The 16,729-nt window shown below is 59.1% G+C and overlaps 1 protein-coding gene across 1 annotated transcript in view; it reads left to right on the forward strand.

Moving 5' to 3' along the window:
- Nucleotides 1-16,729, forward strand: part of PPP6R2 (protein phosphatase 6 regulatory subunit 2) — a 42,340-nt gene that overhangs the window by 12,691 nt on the left and 12,920 nt on the right. The window contains 17 exon segments of the mRNA XM_087969045.1: nt 543-798; nt 1,972-2,158; nt 3,205-3,342; nt 3,759-3,824; nt 4,679-4,791; nt 6,004-6,117; nt 7,063-7,189; nt 8,229-8,381; nt 8,657-8,836; nt 10,180-10,244; nt 10,795-10,916; nt 11,615-11,700; nt 11,889-11,969; nt 13,028-13,125; nt 13,587-13,644; nt 15,034-15,093; nt 15,095-15,180. Of these exon segments, the coding sequence (XP_087825171.1) occupies nt 572-798; nt 1,972-2,158; nt 3,205-3,342; nt 3,759-3,824; nt 4,679-4,791; nt 6,004-6,117; nt 7,063-7,189; nt 8,229-8,381; nt 8,657-8,836; nt 10,180-10,244; nt 10,795-10,916; nt 11,615-11,700; nt 11,889-11,969; nt 13,028-13,125; nt 13,587-13,644; nt 15,034-15,093; nt 15,095-15,180 (1,961 nt within the window). The 5' untranslated portion in view covers nt 543-571.

Here is a 16,729-nt window from a genome sequence, read left to right on the forward strand (position 1 = left end):
CTCAGCAGCCCTGATTCACTAGGGTCTCCTGTACAGGCAGTCCTCGACTTGCAACAGTTCACTTAGTGACCGTTCAAAGTGACAAGGGCACTGAAAAAAGGACCGTTTTTCATTCCCAGGTATGACCTTTGCAGCCTCCCCATGCTCCCGGGGTCAGAGTTCATACTTACGACCATGGCCGTGTTTCAGGGTCACCTTTTGAACACTTCTGACGTGGAAGTCGATGGGAGGCCACATTCACTTAAGAAGCAGATTACTAACCTATCAACTGGACTGATTCACTTAACAACCGGGGCAAGAACTGTCGTTAAATGGGGCAAAACTCACTTGACTAGTGTCTCACTTAAGAACAGGAATTTGGGGCTCAATTGTCATAAGTCGAGGACCCCGAGCCGGGATGCTCTGGGTTCCCTGCCCAATTAGCCGAAGGACAAGCACCCGGTCGGTTCCACCCAATTTGCCCTGTGAGAAACGGGGGGGGGGGCAGGGGCCGCGTTGGGGTCGGCGGAGCAGGGGTGAAGCCGTGTCCTCTTCCCCGCCAGGTAGGGGCGAGTGCGGCCTCATCCCCACCATGTTTTGGAAGTTCGATCTGAATGCAACGTCCCACGTTGACAGACTGCTGGAGAAAGAGGACGTGACTCTGCGCGAGTTAATGGACGAAGATGACGTCCTGCAGGAGTGCAAAGCCCAGAACCGGAGGCTGGTGGACTTCCTCTGCCGGCAGCCGTGCATGGAGGAGCTGGTGCAGCTGATCAGCCGCGAGCCTCCCCTGGACGTGGACGAGAAGGTCCGCTTCAAGTAGGTACCCTGAGGTCAAAGACGGGGGGGGGGTGTCCCTCCCGCAGGGGTCCCGCTGTCAGGCCACCCCTCCTCCTCCTCCTCATTGTGCGGAAGGCGCCTCTTGGCGGCTGAACAACCTGAGCGGTGAAAAGGGGTGTGCAGAGTCCCCAGGGGAAGTGAGGGTGTCCCATGGAAACCTTGGACTTTTCAACCACCCTCACTGGGACAGAAATAGGATTGTTTCAAAACATGGACAGCTTTCTAATGGCCGAGCCTGACCTTTGACCTTGGTGGTGGCCAGAGCTACCTCTGGGTGACGAGAGGAGGGGGGAATTCTCTGAGACTCTTCCGGCATCCTGGCTTCTGCTCTCGGGCCTGGCTTGGGCTGGCTGGCAGTCCTTGGAAATTTTCCCCAGGCCTAGCAAATCTCCCGGAGGGCAGCTGTAATGTTCCTGGAGAGACCCCCTGTCGGACGTAGATGAGTCCAAGAAAGAGGGGCCAGCCCAGAGGTCGGGCAGAGGCCATCGGAGCCTGGGGAGAAACCCAGTCGGGAAGCCCCCCTTTTCCTTTGGCTTCCTGGCCGCAGCTCTTTCTCCAGAGCCAACCAAAGCCAGCCCCCGCCCCCGGGCCTCCCTCCCATGAGCTAAACCTGCCTGGCTGGGATCTATTTCATAGGCCGGGCTGAATTGCTGGGGACGGTTCTGTTTGGCTCTGTCCGTGTGTTTGAGAGAGAGGGAGAAGGAGAGCGATTAAGGAGGAAGCAGCCAGCTGGAGGAACTTCTTTCAAACTAGTTCTCCACCCCCCACCCCCGCCTTCTTCTTTAACCCTGGATATATATGATAAAACATCTTCATTTCTTTTTCTTGGCTCAGCCTACTCATTCTCCTCTGTTAAAACACCCTCCTGAGGAAAACATTGCAGAGAAGAAACCCCCCAAAAAAAGTGGCAGTGTACTGATATGGAAGGATTACGAGACACCCCACCTGCTCGCCCGCCTGCCTCTCCCCACGCCTGGCACTGGTCTCTACGGATGCCCCCATCGCCAGACCTCCCTGCTGACTCCTTTGCGTTGCCCAAGCCTGTCCTTGCCGTGGGGGGCGGGCCTTGGCAGTCCCCGCTTGCCCGCTCTTCGGGAGACCCGAAGAGGCCCCTGCTTGTCCTCAGCCTGGGCTTGGCTTCTGCTCCTGCAGGTACCCGAACACGGCCTGCGAGCTGCTGACCTCGGATGTGCCCCAGATCAGCGACCGGCTGGGGGGAGACGAGGCCCTGTGGGACGTCCTCTACGGCTTCTTGGACCAGGAGCCTCCCTTGAACCCCTTGCTGGCCAGTTTCTTCAGCAAGACCATTGGCAGCCTTATCGCTAGGAAAGCTGAGCAGGTGAGGGGTTCTTTCCTTCCCAACCGGCCCCCCTGCTGCCGCCTTTACAGGCACCCAGCTTGATGAGAGAGGTCCTTTCCCTCTGGGGCAGAAGGAAGAACGGACCACGGGGCTCCTTTCTAATCCTCGCCCCTAAAAAGGCTGCTCTCCCCCGGGCATTCTTTGGCGTTGCCCTTGCCTTTATTGTGCCCCTCCACACTTCGCCCTGTGGCCAAAGCATCTGCCTGTGCCTCGTTGCCCTCTGCGGGCCGGGCCGGGCCGGGCCGAGAGGTGGCTCCGGGCGCAGGGTGCCCAAGGCTGGGGCTTTACGCCTGGGGCAGAGATTCACAGAGGAGCCTGCTTCCTTCTGCTGTACGGGTGCTTCTCCTAAAAGGCCCTGGCACTCGTCCGTCCTATATATAGCCGGTTTAGAAAAGAACCTGTCCACCCAGCCAAACTGGACCGGACCCAAAGGAGTTCTGAAGTGGGGCGGGAGGGAAACGGCTGCAGCTCAGCATCCCCCAGCCAACCCCTGGGAGCTCAGGAGGCAGCCCGAGTCCTTCAGCCTGGGAGCTCAGCTAAAGCAGCCCCAGAGGTGGTGGTGTGGGAGGGAGAATGCTTCCTCAAGTGAGGGGGTTTGGTTTGCCCCCTCCTCAAGAAGCCATTGCTGGACCCCGCAGGCTGGACCGTTTCTGCCCCATCCCTATCCTCCCCTTTCTGGGGAAGGTGGTTGAGAAAGTGATGGCGCTGAAACCTCAGGAGGCCTTGAGGAGATGGTCTGGACCGTGTGGATGATCTCTGGCAAGGGCGGGGTGGAGATTGTGCTCCCACCCTGGTGCAAGTTGACCTTTCGGTAGCTTTCCGTCATCCCTGGATCCTCCCAGAGGGACCCGGTGGGTGGCACGGTGTGGGCCGGGGGTTGATTCCAGGGTTGGTGGGGGTTCCAACCATTGGCCCCTGCAACTTGGGGGGGTGCATGTCCTCTGCAAACGTTAGCTAGAAGGTGCCCTTGCTTGAAACGAGGGGCTCTCGTCAGGCCTGGCGGCTGTGGTGGTTTCGTTCCCCAGGTGGTTTCGTTCCTGAGGAAGAAAGCCGAGTTTGTGGACCTGGTGCTGAAGCACCTTGAGACGTCCGCCATGATGGACCTCCTCTTGCGACTGGTCAGCTGTGTGGAGCCGGTCCCCCTTCGCCAGGAGGTGCTGCAGGTCAGGGCTCACGTTAGGGGGCCCTGTGTTGGGAGAGTGCCCCCTTTCAAAGGGCCAGCGTCCAGGAGGGCGCAGGGCCCCCTCCCCTTGGATGGAGCAGAGGGGGCCGGAGGGGAAGACCCCACCACAGGGGCTTTCTCTGGGTGGGATCATCCCCCTTGGCTGCCCGCCCTCATCCCTGATTGGGGAGGGGTTGGCTTTCCTGCAGGGCTCAGGGTGAGTTGCGCAGAAGTGCCTGTTCTGGGCGGCCAGAGATGGCTGGGGCCGGGGCCGGGGTGAAGTCCTTTGGCTGCTGTGATTTCTTTGGAGCTTCTGAGAATAAAGCCTGTGAGATTGGAAGAAGGGGAGGGGGCTGTAGCAGTGGTGGTGGGGCACTGGCTTATCTGTTGTTTCCCCCCCGCCATTTTGTGCTGCAGTGGCTGAATGAGGCAAAGCTGGTCCAGAGGCTGGTGGAGCTGATCCGCCCTCACCAGGAGGAAGACGTGAGTGTCCCTTGAGCAGCGGTCAAGGAAGGAGAGTGGCCCAGAGGAGAGGTGGGAGGCCAGCAGGCTCTTCCTGGGGGAGCTCCCCCATGGGCCTCACCCCTCCCCCTCTGACCCCAAGGGCTCCTTTGCAGGGAGGGGCCTTTTGGAGAGGGGAGTCCTTCTCGGCAGAGCCTCTAGGCCACCTCCGGGGGGGGGGGTGGAAATCCTGCCAGGGTTCTAGCTCCTGTCCTGGCTGGACGTCTGCCTTCTTCCCTCCCTCCTCGCCTTGAGGGGCAGCCGTCACGCTCAGGGCTTGGCCCGTCCTCTTCCTTGGGGAAACACTTCTCGGCTGCCGCTGCTGGTTTCCCTTGTCGCCCTGAAGCATTCCTGGTCCTACAGTGGTTTGCTGAACAAGCCCACATCCGCTTGATTCACGCCACCACGGACGGCTGTTGCTGGGCTTAAATAGCTCTGCTGAATAATAAGGAGATGCCAATTCAGGAATACAGAATGCATGCAAAATTGACACGTTTAAAAGGCAGGTGTAAGGAAATAGTGGAATAGCAACTGGTTGATACTTTATGATAGAGAGAATGGATGCACCGGAGGCTACAACTCCTTGTTGAGTCCATCAGAGTTAAGTAGTGCATAACGTAACCCAGGAACGTAGGGCCCATTCAGAAATCTCAAGGAGCATCTTGGTGTTCGACGTGGTGAGGATTTAGGCTGAGCCTGGAGGTTTGGGTGCAACTGTGGAGGGGGCCTGCTGCTCTCCCACCTCCCCCCCCCCATTTCCCCAGGGGTTGGGGGGGGAATTGCTCGGGCCTTTGAAGGGCTCTCTTGCCAGGAATGACTTGTTGCCCGGTTTGCAGAGACAATCCAATGCTTCTCAAACCTTGTGTGATATCATCAGGCTGAGCAGGGATCAGAGCAACCAGCTCCAGGAGGCGGCCGACCTGGACCCTCTCCTGGCATCCCTGGAGTCGTAAGTAGCCAAGGAGGCGGCAGCGGGTGGGCCGGTGGGAGGAGGCCCTGGGAGGCGTTTCACTTGTACCGGAAGTTGCAGCCTGTACAGCCCCCCTGCGGTCATGTCACAGATTGGGTGCCCCCATGAGCCAACCCCCCGAGGGACGGGGACACTGCAGCTCCCCCACCTACCTGTCTGCGCCCAGGACCTCCGCTTCATCCCCCGCGGCCACTGCCGTGGAGAAAAGACGCCTCAAGCCCCGTACGGCAGCCAGCCACGCCAGCCCCAGCTGCCCTCACTGCCCGCACTACGCAGCCTCTGCTGTGCCCCACTGCCCTTTGCCGTTCTCCAGGCCGCGCAGCCCACCCCTTCACCGAGCCCCCGGTCTCATTTCTTCGAGCCTCCTGCTCCGTCTGCCCGATCCTTCAGAAACCTTCCAGCCTTCTCTGGGTCTCTGGAGGCACTAGCGGGCTACTTGCAGAACGGCAGGCGGCCTCGTTCCCCTGAAGCCCCTTGTGAGTACGGGAAGAAGTGGGGGCACCGGGGGTCACCTGAGACTGCTGGTGGTCCCAGGTCTCTTAAGCCCCAGTACTGATGCCAACGAGTGCCCCTGTGCAGGGCAGCCCACAGGGCAGAGATCGGGGACAGACGGGGCAGTGGTGGTGGCTGAGGATTCCTGGGCAGTGGTGGCTGCTTTGTGCTGCGCTGCTGGGACAGCTGAGGCTTCCTGGGGTTGTCTGCAGTTTCCTGCAGCCCCTTGCAGCACGCTCCGTGCTCCTTACCTGGGACCCCCTTCGCTTAACGACAGCAGTTCTCGGCCAGCGATGGCAGCCAGAATGCCGGGACTGCAGCCGCTAAGAGATGTGGTGATGTGACGCTTTATGGTCACTTCCCTTAGTAGTGGGGATTCTGGCCTCAACTGAGCTGCTCAGGGACACACGTACATGCCCCGGTTCCTTGCAGTGGTGGCGTTGCAGCACCCCACAGCCGTGCAATTGCCCTTGGCAGCCCTCCCTCTTGGATTCCGAGAAGTGCGGTCAACGGGAAAGCTGGCTGGAGGGGGCGATTGGGTGGCCGTGGGGTGCTGCGATCGCTTGGGGCTTCCGGTTGGGGAGTGCCACCGTGTCCGCCCTGAGTTGGCGTGGTCACGTGACGTCACCTGGGTCCTTTTGCTACAGAGTGGCCGGCCCCAATTTCTCCCGGGGTGCTGACTTGCGTTTGGTGTCTCAGACAGGAGTGCGTGGAGCAGCTCTTGAAGAACGTGTTTGACGAGGGGTTGACGGAGACCTGCATTGTGAATGGGACGCAAGTTTTGCTGACGCTGCTTGAGCCGAGGAGAGCTGGGTAAGCGGGAGGGTTCTTTCTGCAAGGTCCGACTGGCTTTGCGGCCGACCACTTCCTCCGTTGGGCATGCCACCCTAGGAGGCCCCCAGGGGATTCCTTGCTTGCCTTACGTGTGAGCACAGCGGCCAAGTTATGCTGAACTCAGTTTAGGGGGGAGGCCTGGGGTGGGAGTCCAGGCTATGTATGGGCCAACCTGGAAACAAGGAGGGATTCCCTGACAGAACGGTTAATCCATGGAACGGCTTGCCTTGTGGCTGCTCCATCGCGGGAGGTTTTCAAGAAGAGGCCGGACAGCTGTTTGTCCAGGGTGGCATAAGAACTCCCGCCTTGGGCAGCGGGACAGGCTAGAAGATCTCCGAGGTCCCTTCCTGCTGTGGTTCAACCATCCCCAACGACTAGGCAAGGAACTCAAGCCAGGGAGGGTCCGACGTTCTGATATTTCTTGAATCGTGTCCACCTCGAGCAGCGCTGGCTTGGTTTTCCGGCAGAGCGGGGGTGGGGGCTCTGCTGCATGGCGCCAGGGCATTTGGCCCGAGCCCCCTCTGGCTGGCCGGTCCTTCTGGTTCCAGGTATCGCTTGCTGCCTTTCCTTGGTTTGGAAACGGAGCCAGTTCGGCCTGCCTGTAACAGTTCAGGTGCTGGCCCAGCAGTGGGGAAAGCTGAGCCCTTGCCCAGCCTGAGGCCCCCTTGGGGCTGGTCCCTCCTCCCAGCCCCGGGAAGAAGGGCAGAGGAAACCCCCAGCGCTGAGCCTGCCCGTATTTCTGCTCTACCCTTTTGCGTCCTCATTCCTCTGCCCTGGGCTGCTTCCCCTGGGTGAGAACTTGAACTACATAAACTTGGAGGTGGCTGTGAAATTGAAGCAGGCCTGTTCTAAGGCAGCAGCCACGGCTCCAATATGGTCAGAACAGGGTTTGTTTCTGACGCCGGCTTATTTTTCGACCCACAGCTTGGAGGGCCTTTCTGACTCCTTCTGCCAGGGGTTTGAAAAGTTTCACCCTGTCAATAGCGGCATCTTGCAGGGCATTGAGCCACGCCTGAAGGACTTCCACCAGCTGCTGCTTCACCCCCCCAAGGTATGAGGGGCTAATTCCTGCACGGTGGCCTGGATACGGGGACAGGAAGGGCTGGCGTTCCACGGCAGCCATTGACACCCTCAGAAAGGGGGGGAGGGGGCAGGCACTAGGACCCAGGAGGAAAGCGTTGAGCGAGAGGATGGAGAAAAAGAGATGGATGGACAGAATGAAGAGGAGTTATAAATCCTAGCTGATAAGAGAAATACTGGAAAATAAAGGAATAAAGGTTTATAAGATAGAGACAACTGTCAGAAGAGAAACATAAATGACAAATCGAAATGGGGGGGGGGAGAAAAGGTGGGCTAGAACTTATTCTATAAAACCTTTGAAATGGGAGAAAATGTGTATTCGGTGTTATGACAGCAACTTGAAGAATTAAAGATTGTTAGACGTAAAAGGAAAGAATTTAAAGTTCAACCAGGGTTAAAATATGGAACGTTACTATAAAATTCTGGAAACCCCTTTATGGACCTTGGCCGACATTTGGAGAGAAACGGCAATGAAGGGATTTGGGGGTGGGTGGGGGAGGGGCAGCCACGGGAGCGGCGCCTACATGGGATCTGGTGGGCGGGGGGCTGCTGGCTTGCCCGGCCTTGGTGGCCAGGAAGATCAGGAGCCATTTTTTAAAAATGCTTCCTTTTTCTGTCGTGTTACTTTTTTCCCCCTATTATTTTCTTTTCTTCCTGACTTCAATATTAGCCGTTGGGGTTATAGAGTTCCTTAATAACAATAATTTTTAAAAAGTCATTTTTTTAAAAAAAGGGGAAGTTGACTGGCTCCGGGTGAGGTTGTGCCAGGGCTGAGGCCGACCGGAGAGGCCGAGGAGTGGGTCAGGGGGCCTTTCCCGGGGGGTGTTTGCTGGTGTGCCTGGCAGAGCCTTCCCGGTGGAGGGATGGAGGCTGCTCTCCGGGTAATGGTGGTGGCTGGCTCGGCTCAAGGGGTGGCCCCCTTCAGAGCGGTGGCCTGGGGCAGCCCCCTCGGCAGGGGAAAGGAGGCGCCCACTCCCTCCCTGCTGGCTTTCCTCCCTTGGTGGTGGCAGGTGGCTCCTATCCTGACGACCATCGGGATCCTGGAGGAGCCCCTGGGCAATGCTCGTCTTCATGGCGCCCGCTTGGTCGCCGCCCTTCTTCACACCAACACGCCCAGCATTAACCAGGAGCTGTGCCGGCTTAACACCATGGACCTGCTGCTGGTGAGTGGGTGGGTGGGTGGGGGGCTAGGCCTGCCCCCGGGGCACCTGGAAAGTGGGTTGTCCAGGGATAAGACGTCGGTAGGCCTTTGTCTTCATACCGGAGAAAGGCATGTGTGGGTGTGTTACTGGCTTGATGGCAGATGACCAACCCAACGTTGGTCTGTTTCTGCAAGTGCCAGTCTTTGGGGAGGCTGAAGCGTGCAAAGGAGGCTCCGTGTGCCTCCATTGCCCTGGGAGTTTTGATGGCTGAGGACTGACAGGGTGCCTTGTTTCAGGACCTGTTTTTCAAATACACTTGGAATAACTTCTTGCACTTCCAAGTGGAGCTCTGTGTCACAGCCATCCTGATGCACTCAGTGCCTGGAAGCAAGCTGCTCGCGGAAAACAATGAGGGGACGGATGGAAACGTCTCCTGGGAAAATGCTGAAGCGCCAGAGAACCTCACACTGACTCACGTAAGCGTCCTCGGGCATCGACGGAGCCTCCGGAAGGGAGGTGGCAGCCGCCGCCACGGAAACCAACCGTGCCCCAAGGAGGGGGCTGTTTGGACCCTCAGCCATTGGCAAAGAGCAACCGGTGCTTCTTGGCAGCGTCTTCCTCCCCGCCCTCCTTTCCTGTGGGAGCCGGAGTCAGGGCCCTGGTTCCCCGCCAGGGGGGATTAGATGGCCGCCCTCCTCCTCCTCAGGCAGCCCTTGGGCTTCATGTGGCAGCCCCATCTTTGTGGGTGACGATGAAGGCAGGCAAAGCAAGGCCAAGGATAAGGGCAGTGCTGAAGCTTCCCTCTGCCTTGGCATGAGAAGGTCCAACTCTAAATGGTGCGTTTTCAGGGATTAAAAAATGTTCTTGTCAGAAATGTCAAAATCAAACCTGACAATTTTGTGGCAAGAATGTTATTAAGTGTTGTAAGACGACAACCCCCTCATAGCCGGAAGAAGTCTTCGTTTGTCCCTGCTCTGTGGGCCGTGTGGATGGCCCCAGGCGGGGCAGGGAGGGCAGCCCAGGGGCTCTTCTCTGGTGGGAAGCTGGCTTCCTCCTTTCCTTCCGCTTGGAAGGTGCTAGCAGACACTGACAGGGGCGAGAGCTGCCTCAGGACCTCCGTTCGTGGCTCTGCCTCGGGAGGAGGAGGGCTGGGCCGGGCCCCTCCAGGGAGCTGCTCTGGCCCTCCTGCTCCATTCACAGCATTCACAGGGACTTCCCCTTCCAGGCCTCACATCCACCCTGGCGGTGGAGTCCCGGGACTTGAAATCTGCTCGCCTGGGAGGTTGGGGAAGAGAGGCTGACCTGGGAGGCCCTCTTTGCTCCGCTCTTTGCTGGGAGAGGGAGCTGGGAAGGGGGGCCCCAGGCCTGGGGGCAGGGGCCAGGGGAGCCCCAGAGCAGCGCTGGCTTGCCCAGGTTTTGGATGGGCAGCCGCCCTTGGGGGCCACCTCTTGGGAGCTGTACCTGGAAGGTTAAACCCCGCAACCCCATGGTGGCAAAACGGACCTCGGTCCCCGTGGGATGCTTAGGCCAATGCCCCGTCCGTGCTCTGCCACCCCCAAATGTGCACTGCCTCCTTTGGGCTTAGGGAGGTTGGGATGTGTGTGTGTGTGTGTAATTGGGAGCTGCACTTTCTAACACAAGGCAGCAGCCCTTTAGATGACGGGGGTTGTGTCATTGTGTCCAGTATGAATGATCCCCTGTGGAAGTGTCACTGGGACCAGCTTCGGCCTCCCTGTGGGGTTTGGCTGCTTGTACCCGTGTCAGAAAGACGGGTTTCCACTCCTGGCCCTGAGACGCTTCCGCTGTCTTCCTCTCCCAGCTCTTCCAAAAGTGCTGCTTGGTGCAGAGGATCCTGGACGCCTGGGAGGCCAACGACAAAATCCAGTAAGTCTCTGAGGGCCCAGGGACCCCGGGGCTCCTCTCTGCGTCCGTCCCCCACAGGCCTTTTCAGCTCAGGTCTGGCTCGGCTCCCTTCGGGGGAGAGGAAGACAGGCAGCGTTAGCCCAAAGCACAGCCGGATTGACCGGCTCACCGGAATCGCTCGACACCCCCCTCCCCCCATGGCGTTCCCCGCACACCACCTTTTTCTGGCTCAGCTGTGCTGTTGGTTTCAGGCGGCTCTTTGGGGAGCGATAGCAAGCAGGAGCCCTTGGACAGAGCTGGCTTTCTCCTGAGTCGAGGAGCGCTGGGCCCTTTTGGCCAGCAGCCTGGGCTCTCCGGGGGGCATTCTCCCTCCCTCCTCATTTCCGGCCAAAGGCAGAGGGCAGCTGAGCTGCGGCTCCCCGTGCCGTGGCCGGACCTGCCCTGAGCCGCCTCCTCCTCCTCCTCCTCCTCCTCCTCCTCCTCCCCCCCAGCAGAGACCAGAGGTGAGATGGATGCTGCTTTTGGGCTTGGGCTTCTCAGTGGCCGTTGCTCCTCGCTTTGGCTTTTTCAGGGCAGGAGGAGGGATGAGGCGTGGCAACATGGGCCACCTGACCCGGATCGCCAACACCGTTGTGCAAGCTGTGGAGAAAGCGCCCCCTGGGCACAGCCAGGCCAGGGAGTTCATCATCAGAGGTAGGAGGTGCCAAAAACCTGCCCGGCCCAAGCGGGGTGGGTCGGATGGGGGCAGGAGGCCCCGCAGGCCTGATCGGAGGGAGGGAGGGAGGGGTCCCCTCTGGAGTGAAAGGGGAGGGCCAGGGGAGAGGAATGCTGCCCTTGCAACCGAGGTCCGATGCTCAGAGGCGTCTTGTTTGGGGTCCGGACTCGGCTGCCCGGCTGCACCTCCCCGACTCCCAGGCTGGGGCCAACGGGACAGCTTTCCGTCCCCTGAGCCCCGGCGTTAGGAAGCTGGGTTGTAATTCTGGGGTTTTTTTTTTTAAATTTTTTTAGAATTATTTATCTTACGTGGTTTTGTGAGTTGCCCAGAGTTGCTCCAAAGCAAGATGGGTGGCAAATTAACTTCACAAATACATAAGTTGGTGGGTGGGTGGGTGGATGCCGGGCAGGACCCCCTTCAGGCGGCTTGGTCCCGTGCCTGGCCCCAGCGCCTGGAGTGGGCGGGAGGGCTGAAGGCCAGCCGATCCTGGCTCAGTCCGAGAGAGGCCAGAGGCGAAACCCCAGCGCTCAAGCTCAGCGGCCCAGGCGGCTGCAGAGCGTTGGCGTCTCTGCGCACCGGAGGGCCAGCCGGCTTCTCTCTGCTCCCCCCCCCCTCTGGCCCGCCCGAGGCCCCGGCATGTGGCCCTCTCAGCCCTGCGACGTCTCCGTCCTTGCAGGCCTTCCGGAAGACTGCCGAGGCCGCTGGGAGAGCTTCGTGGAGGAGACTCTGGTGGAAGCCAACCGAAGAAACACAGTGGATTTGGTGAGGCCTCCTAGCGTTCTGCCATTTTGAACCGGGGAGGGGTGGGTGTGTATCTGTGTATTGGAGCTGAGGAAATGTAATGGAAGCTGCCCCAAGAGGCGGTGAGGGAAGGAAGAGGCGGCCCCTAGGGGTGGCCAGCTTTTCCCTCCCGGCCGCTGGACTCCATCTAGGGTCTCTCCTCTGTGCAGGTGACGGCCCACCACCTGCACTCCTCCAGCGAAGACGAGGAGGCCAAGGCCGCCTTTCCCAGTGAAGTCTCTCTCCAGCAGGTAGCTCCCTCTGGGGGGGAGGGCTCCCTTGGCCAGTCCCTGCTCCGCTGGCTCGCTTCTGAGGCCATTCCGGGGCGCCCCCGGTTCCATCTTCGCTCATGGCCTTGGGGAGAGCTGGCAGGCTCAGGATCATCTTGGAAGGTTTAGGGAGTCAGTTCTTGTGTGGAAGGTGAAAGATGGGGGGGGGCAGGTGGGCCAGGGGGCTCATTCCGGGCCCCTCGTGGTCCACCAGAGCCTCAGGTGTGAGCCCCGCAGAGGCTGCCCCTGCATCATAGTTGTAATGGTGGCAGAAGAGCCTCCTAATTTCCGCTGCCTATTCAAGGTCACTTGCAGCCTTTTGAAGAAGAGCAAAAACAAGGGAGAAAACTGTGCTGAGCTGGGGAGGTTCTCCCGCTTGCTGGGGACGGGTTGCCTGTGGGGCTGAGCCTGGAGAAGCGCATGGGGCACCTTTTGGGGAGGGCTCTGCTCGCTTTAGGCTCGACCCATGGACGGGTTTGGGGGTTGATTGACTCCTCTTTGAGGAAGGGCACGTCTGCCTCAAAAAGGGGGAGGGGGGGCACAGTAGTTGATTGGCGTCTCTAACCTTCCCTTTATGGGGGAGATGGGCCCCATCGGTCCCTCTGGAGGTGGCAGGGACCCACCCCACGGAAACGGCGGCTGCTTCAGCAAGGACACCCCACGGCTCCAACTTTCTGTTTTATTGGCTTGCTTGCTTGCTTCCTTCCTTACGCATTACTTGTGTCCTGCCTCTACTGTGCAGCCGACACAGAACCTCTGTGAGATGCAGCCCTTCAGCCGCCCCCCCCCCAAACCTTTAGCAGTGTTTGGGGTGCCTGGTTGTGCATCGTATGTGGGGGGTTGGATTAGGTCTGGACGGAAGGGCCCCCTGGGTGTGTTCTGACCAGACTCATCGCCTGTCCCTGTGGTTTCACTGGGGGAGGGGCTGCTCCACCCCACAAGCCAGTCACCACCACTCCTCCTCCTCCTCCTCCTCCTCCTCCTCCTCCCTCCTCCTCCTCCTCCTCCTCCTCCTCCTCCTCCTCCTCCTCCTCCCTCAGGCCTTCTCCGAATACCAGGTGCAGCAGATGACGGCCCTTTTCATGGATCAGTTCGGCTTCAATGACGAAGAGTTTGCCAATCAGGATGACAACATCAAGTGAGTCTCTCTCCCCCCCCCCCCCCTTGGACCCAGATCCTCCTCCGAGCTCCCTTGAGGATCCCATCAGGGAGGCTCCCTCCGGCCCCTTCCTGACTGCCCTTTCATCCGGGGGAGGCATCGGACCCCCCTCGTGCGTGGCCTTCCCTGGCGGAGAGGGCTGGGCACCCACAGGGCAGGCGTTCCTTCACACCCGGCGAGTTCTGTTGAAGGCAGCCGCCGGGGGACCCTCCCTCCAGAGGGAGGCCTGGGCGTGAGGCCACAGGGAGAGCTCCCCTCCTTTGGGGGCCTGGCCTAGGGGCTGGATGGGTGGGGGTCTCTTGCGCTTCAGAGGACGTGGGGGGAGGCCGTGGCCTCTTCCACCTTCTCCCGGGGGCTTCCTTCCCCATCACAGGTTTCTTGCGGGGGGAGGGGGGCTCCGAAAGCGGCCCCTCATGGCCTTTCTCCCCCATCTATTCCAGTGCCCCTTTTGACCGGATCGCAGAGATAAACTTCAGCATTGCTGTAGATGATGACAGTGTAAGTAGTCCAGCCGGCCAGCCACTCAGGGGTTGCCGGGGCTGCCCGACAGGCACGAAAACTGCACTGGTCCACCCTGAGACCCCTCCGCCTCCAGGGAAGGTGCTGGGAAGCAGCGGAGAAGCCTGAGGCCTGCTTGCCTGGCGGTGCTCCCTGTTTGAGTTGGATGAGCTTCCTTTCCTCCGTGGCTGCAGAAGCGAGGAAGCCCATTTCCCCCCCAAATCCCCTCTACTCCGCCCTGTCGAGTGGTGGCGGAAGCGGTGGCCTCCTGTGATTCATCCCGCCCGGAATGCCTGGCTCCTGGTCTGAGCCCTCTTGCTCAGCATTCTTCGCGAATGAGCGAGGCAGCGCCAACCACCGGAGGCCACTCTGGGCCGGGCACAGCAAAAGATGCCAGGGTTCAACTGGGAAGGCTGCCCTCCTCCCGTGGAGAGCCTGGAAGGAGAGAGCCAGCCCGAGCTCTGGGAAATCACACCGGGTGGCCGCGGGGCTGCTCTTTGCGGGGCTGGCCTCTCCCAGTGATTCTCAGCATTCGGCCAGCGGCCGCTCCAAGGGGGGGGAGGATCGCCCTGGACACACGTGTGCCCGGGTGAGTTCCAGGCCCTCCCAGCCCTACCCTCGCTGTCCCGTGATATGGCGCCCATTCAAACTTATGACCAAGTCCCCCGTGATGGTCCCCACTTGCAAGCTTCCTCGCTGCTTCCAGCTCCCCACCTGCCCGGGACATGCAGCTCCCCCGACTAACTTCGGCTGGGAGGAGCTTCCGCTCTGGGATTGAGTTGCCAATGGCAACCGGCAGTGTTTTACAGTCACCCTGCTTAGGGATCAAAATGTATTTATCACACTTCGGCATCACCCTTCTGACATAAGTGGCTCTGGATGGGTTACAATAAAAGAAATATAATGTAAAAGCCTTAACGAGAACAAGTTAAAAACACAATTTAAAAGAGTTATGGTATTAAACCTTGAAAGAATTCAAAAGCTTAGAGGACAGAACACCGTCATGGCTCCAGCCACCCCCCAGGTTGCAGCCCTGAAGGTGAAGCCTTTGTAGAGCCCCCTTTATCCCCGGGATCAGGGGGTGCCCAACGGGGCTGTCCCGGGCACAGCAAGAGCAGAGTGAGGACCGGTGCCTTGGCTGCTGCTCATTATCCTGCTGGGAGGTGGGCCTTCGTAGCGGCTCTAACTGGCGATGGGTTGGGTTCGTCCCTCGTCTTCCTCCCGGGAGGCTCCAGGAGTCTCTTGGCCAGGTCAACTCCTCTAGCGGGGAGCAGTGGGGCAAGGGAGGCGGATCCTCTGCGGGGCCTCCAGCCCCTCCCCCCTGCCCCGGTTGCCCTTGCCTGCCCAGGAAAGGTCGCCTGGTCTGAGCGGCGTTCGCCTCTGCTCTAGGCCAGCGCATCCCTCTTTGAAACCTGCTGCAGTGAACGCATCCAGCAATTCGATGACAGCGAGGGGGAGGGGGGAGGAGGAGGAGGAGGAGGATATTTGGGAGGAGAACGACGTAAACTACGCAGCCCAAGCCAAATCAAGGTCGCGGTAAGACAAAAGCTGGAGATTGGCCCCTGGCAGCTGGAAGAAGAGAGTGGCCTTTGGGTCTGGGGGAGGCCTGCCCACCTGGTCACTCAGACAGTCAGAAACATAAAAACCACGTAAAAAGATGGCGTTTCGCCAAGGGGCAGCCATCACAAGGCCAGACCAATCCCCCCCCCGCGAGAGAGAGTCGGGCAGAGCCAAGCCTTCCGCAGGAGGATGTCCCACGGGGGGGGGGGGTGGCGAGGGCAGAGAAGAGAGGCTCTCGTCCTGGATCCGGTGGGTCAAGAATCCTTTAGCTGCAGCGCCCCTCCCCTGCCTGATCGAGTGGGACAAGCCAAGGAGGGGTTTTAAAATGTAAAGCAAATAAATACTATGAGATGGTTTGGTCAGATAAAGGGGATGAATAAAAACTGCAGTTTTTTTAAAGAAAAACAAGCACGTTGAGAGGAAAGAGAAGACCAAGAAGGTTCTGACTGGGATCCTAAAAAAGAAGGTGTGGGAAATGGAACGTTGTTCTAAACCGCCTGGAGTCACTCAGGGTAGGCAGAGAAGGCAGGCAGACTCCCTCGCCCCAATAGAAATGGGTCCACGCCCGTTTCTGCCCTTTGGGGCATAGAAGGGACTCTGCAGAAGGAAGCTTCCTTGGGTACCACAGCTGCTCACCTACCAGCCATGGAGCTCCGCAGGTGCTTCCTTTCCTCTCTCCCTCCTCTGAACTAGGAGGAGGGAGATCATGCTCCCCCACACACACACACAGTTGCTCTGGCAAATCTGTGGGTGGAAAACTTGGATGTAAACAGAGAGGTGGAAGCTCCGAGCCATGTTTGTTGGTCAATAGAATGGAACAGAACTGAATGGGAATAGAATGGAAGAGTTGGAAGGGACCTTGGAGGTCTTCTAGTCCAGGCAGGAGACCCTCTCCCATTTCAGGCAAATGGCTGTCCAGTCTCTACCTTAAAGTCTCCCAGTGTCAGAGCCTTCACAACTGCTGGAGGCAAGCAGTTCCACTGGTCAATCGTTCTGACTGCCAGGAAACCCCTCCTCCGTCCCAGGTTGCCTCTCTCCTTGGGGAGTTTCCACCCAGGTTGCTTCTTGTCCTGCTGCCCTCAGGGGCTTTGGAGAGCAGCCTGGCCCCCTCCTCTTCTTTGGGGCAGCCCCTGAGATATTGGAAGACTGTTATCGTGTCACCCCTGGTCCTTTTTTTCCATCAGACTAGCCAAACCCAATGCTAGCAGCTGTTCTTTATGTTTTAGCCTCCAGTCCCCTAAACATCTTTGTTGCTCTTCTTTGCACTCTTTCTAGAGTCTCAACATCTTTTTTTTACAAAACTGGATGCAGTATTCCAAGTGTGGTCTTACCAAAGCATTCTAAAGTGATATTAACGGTTCACGTCCTCTTGATTCTGTCCTCCTGTTAACGCAACCTAGAATCGCATTGTCTCTTTTGGTAGCTGTAACACACTTCTGGCTCATATTTAAGTGATTATCCACTAGGACTCCAAGATCCCTCTCACAGTTACTACTGTTGAGCAAGGTACCACATGTACTGTACC

This window comes from Notechis scutatus, chromosome 6 (genome assembly GCF_049901735.1).
Source record: "Notechis scutatus isolate UNSWTSFEM ecotype Mainland chromosome 6, rNotScu1.2, whole genome shotgun sequence".
Lineage (NCBI taxonomy): Eukaryota > Metazoa > Chordata > Lepidosauria > Squamata > Elapidae > Notechis > Notechis scutatus.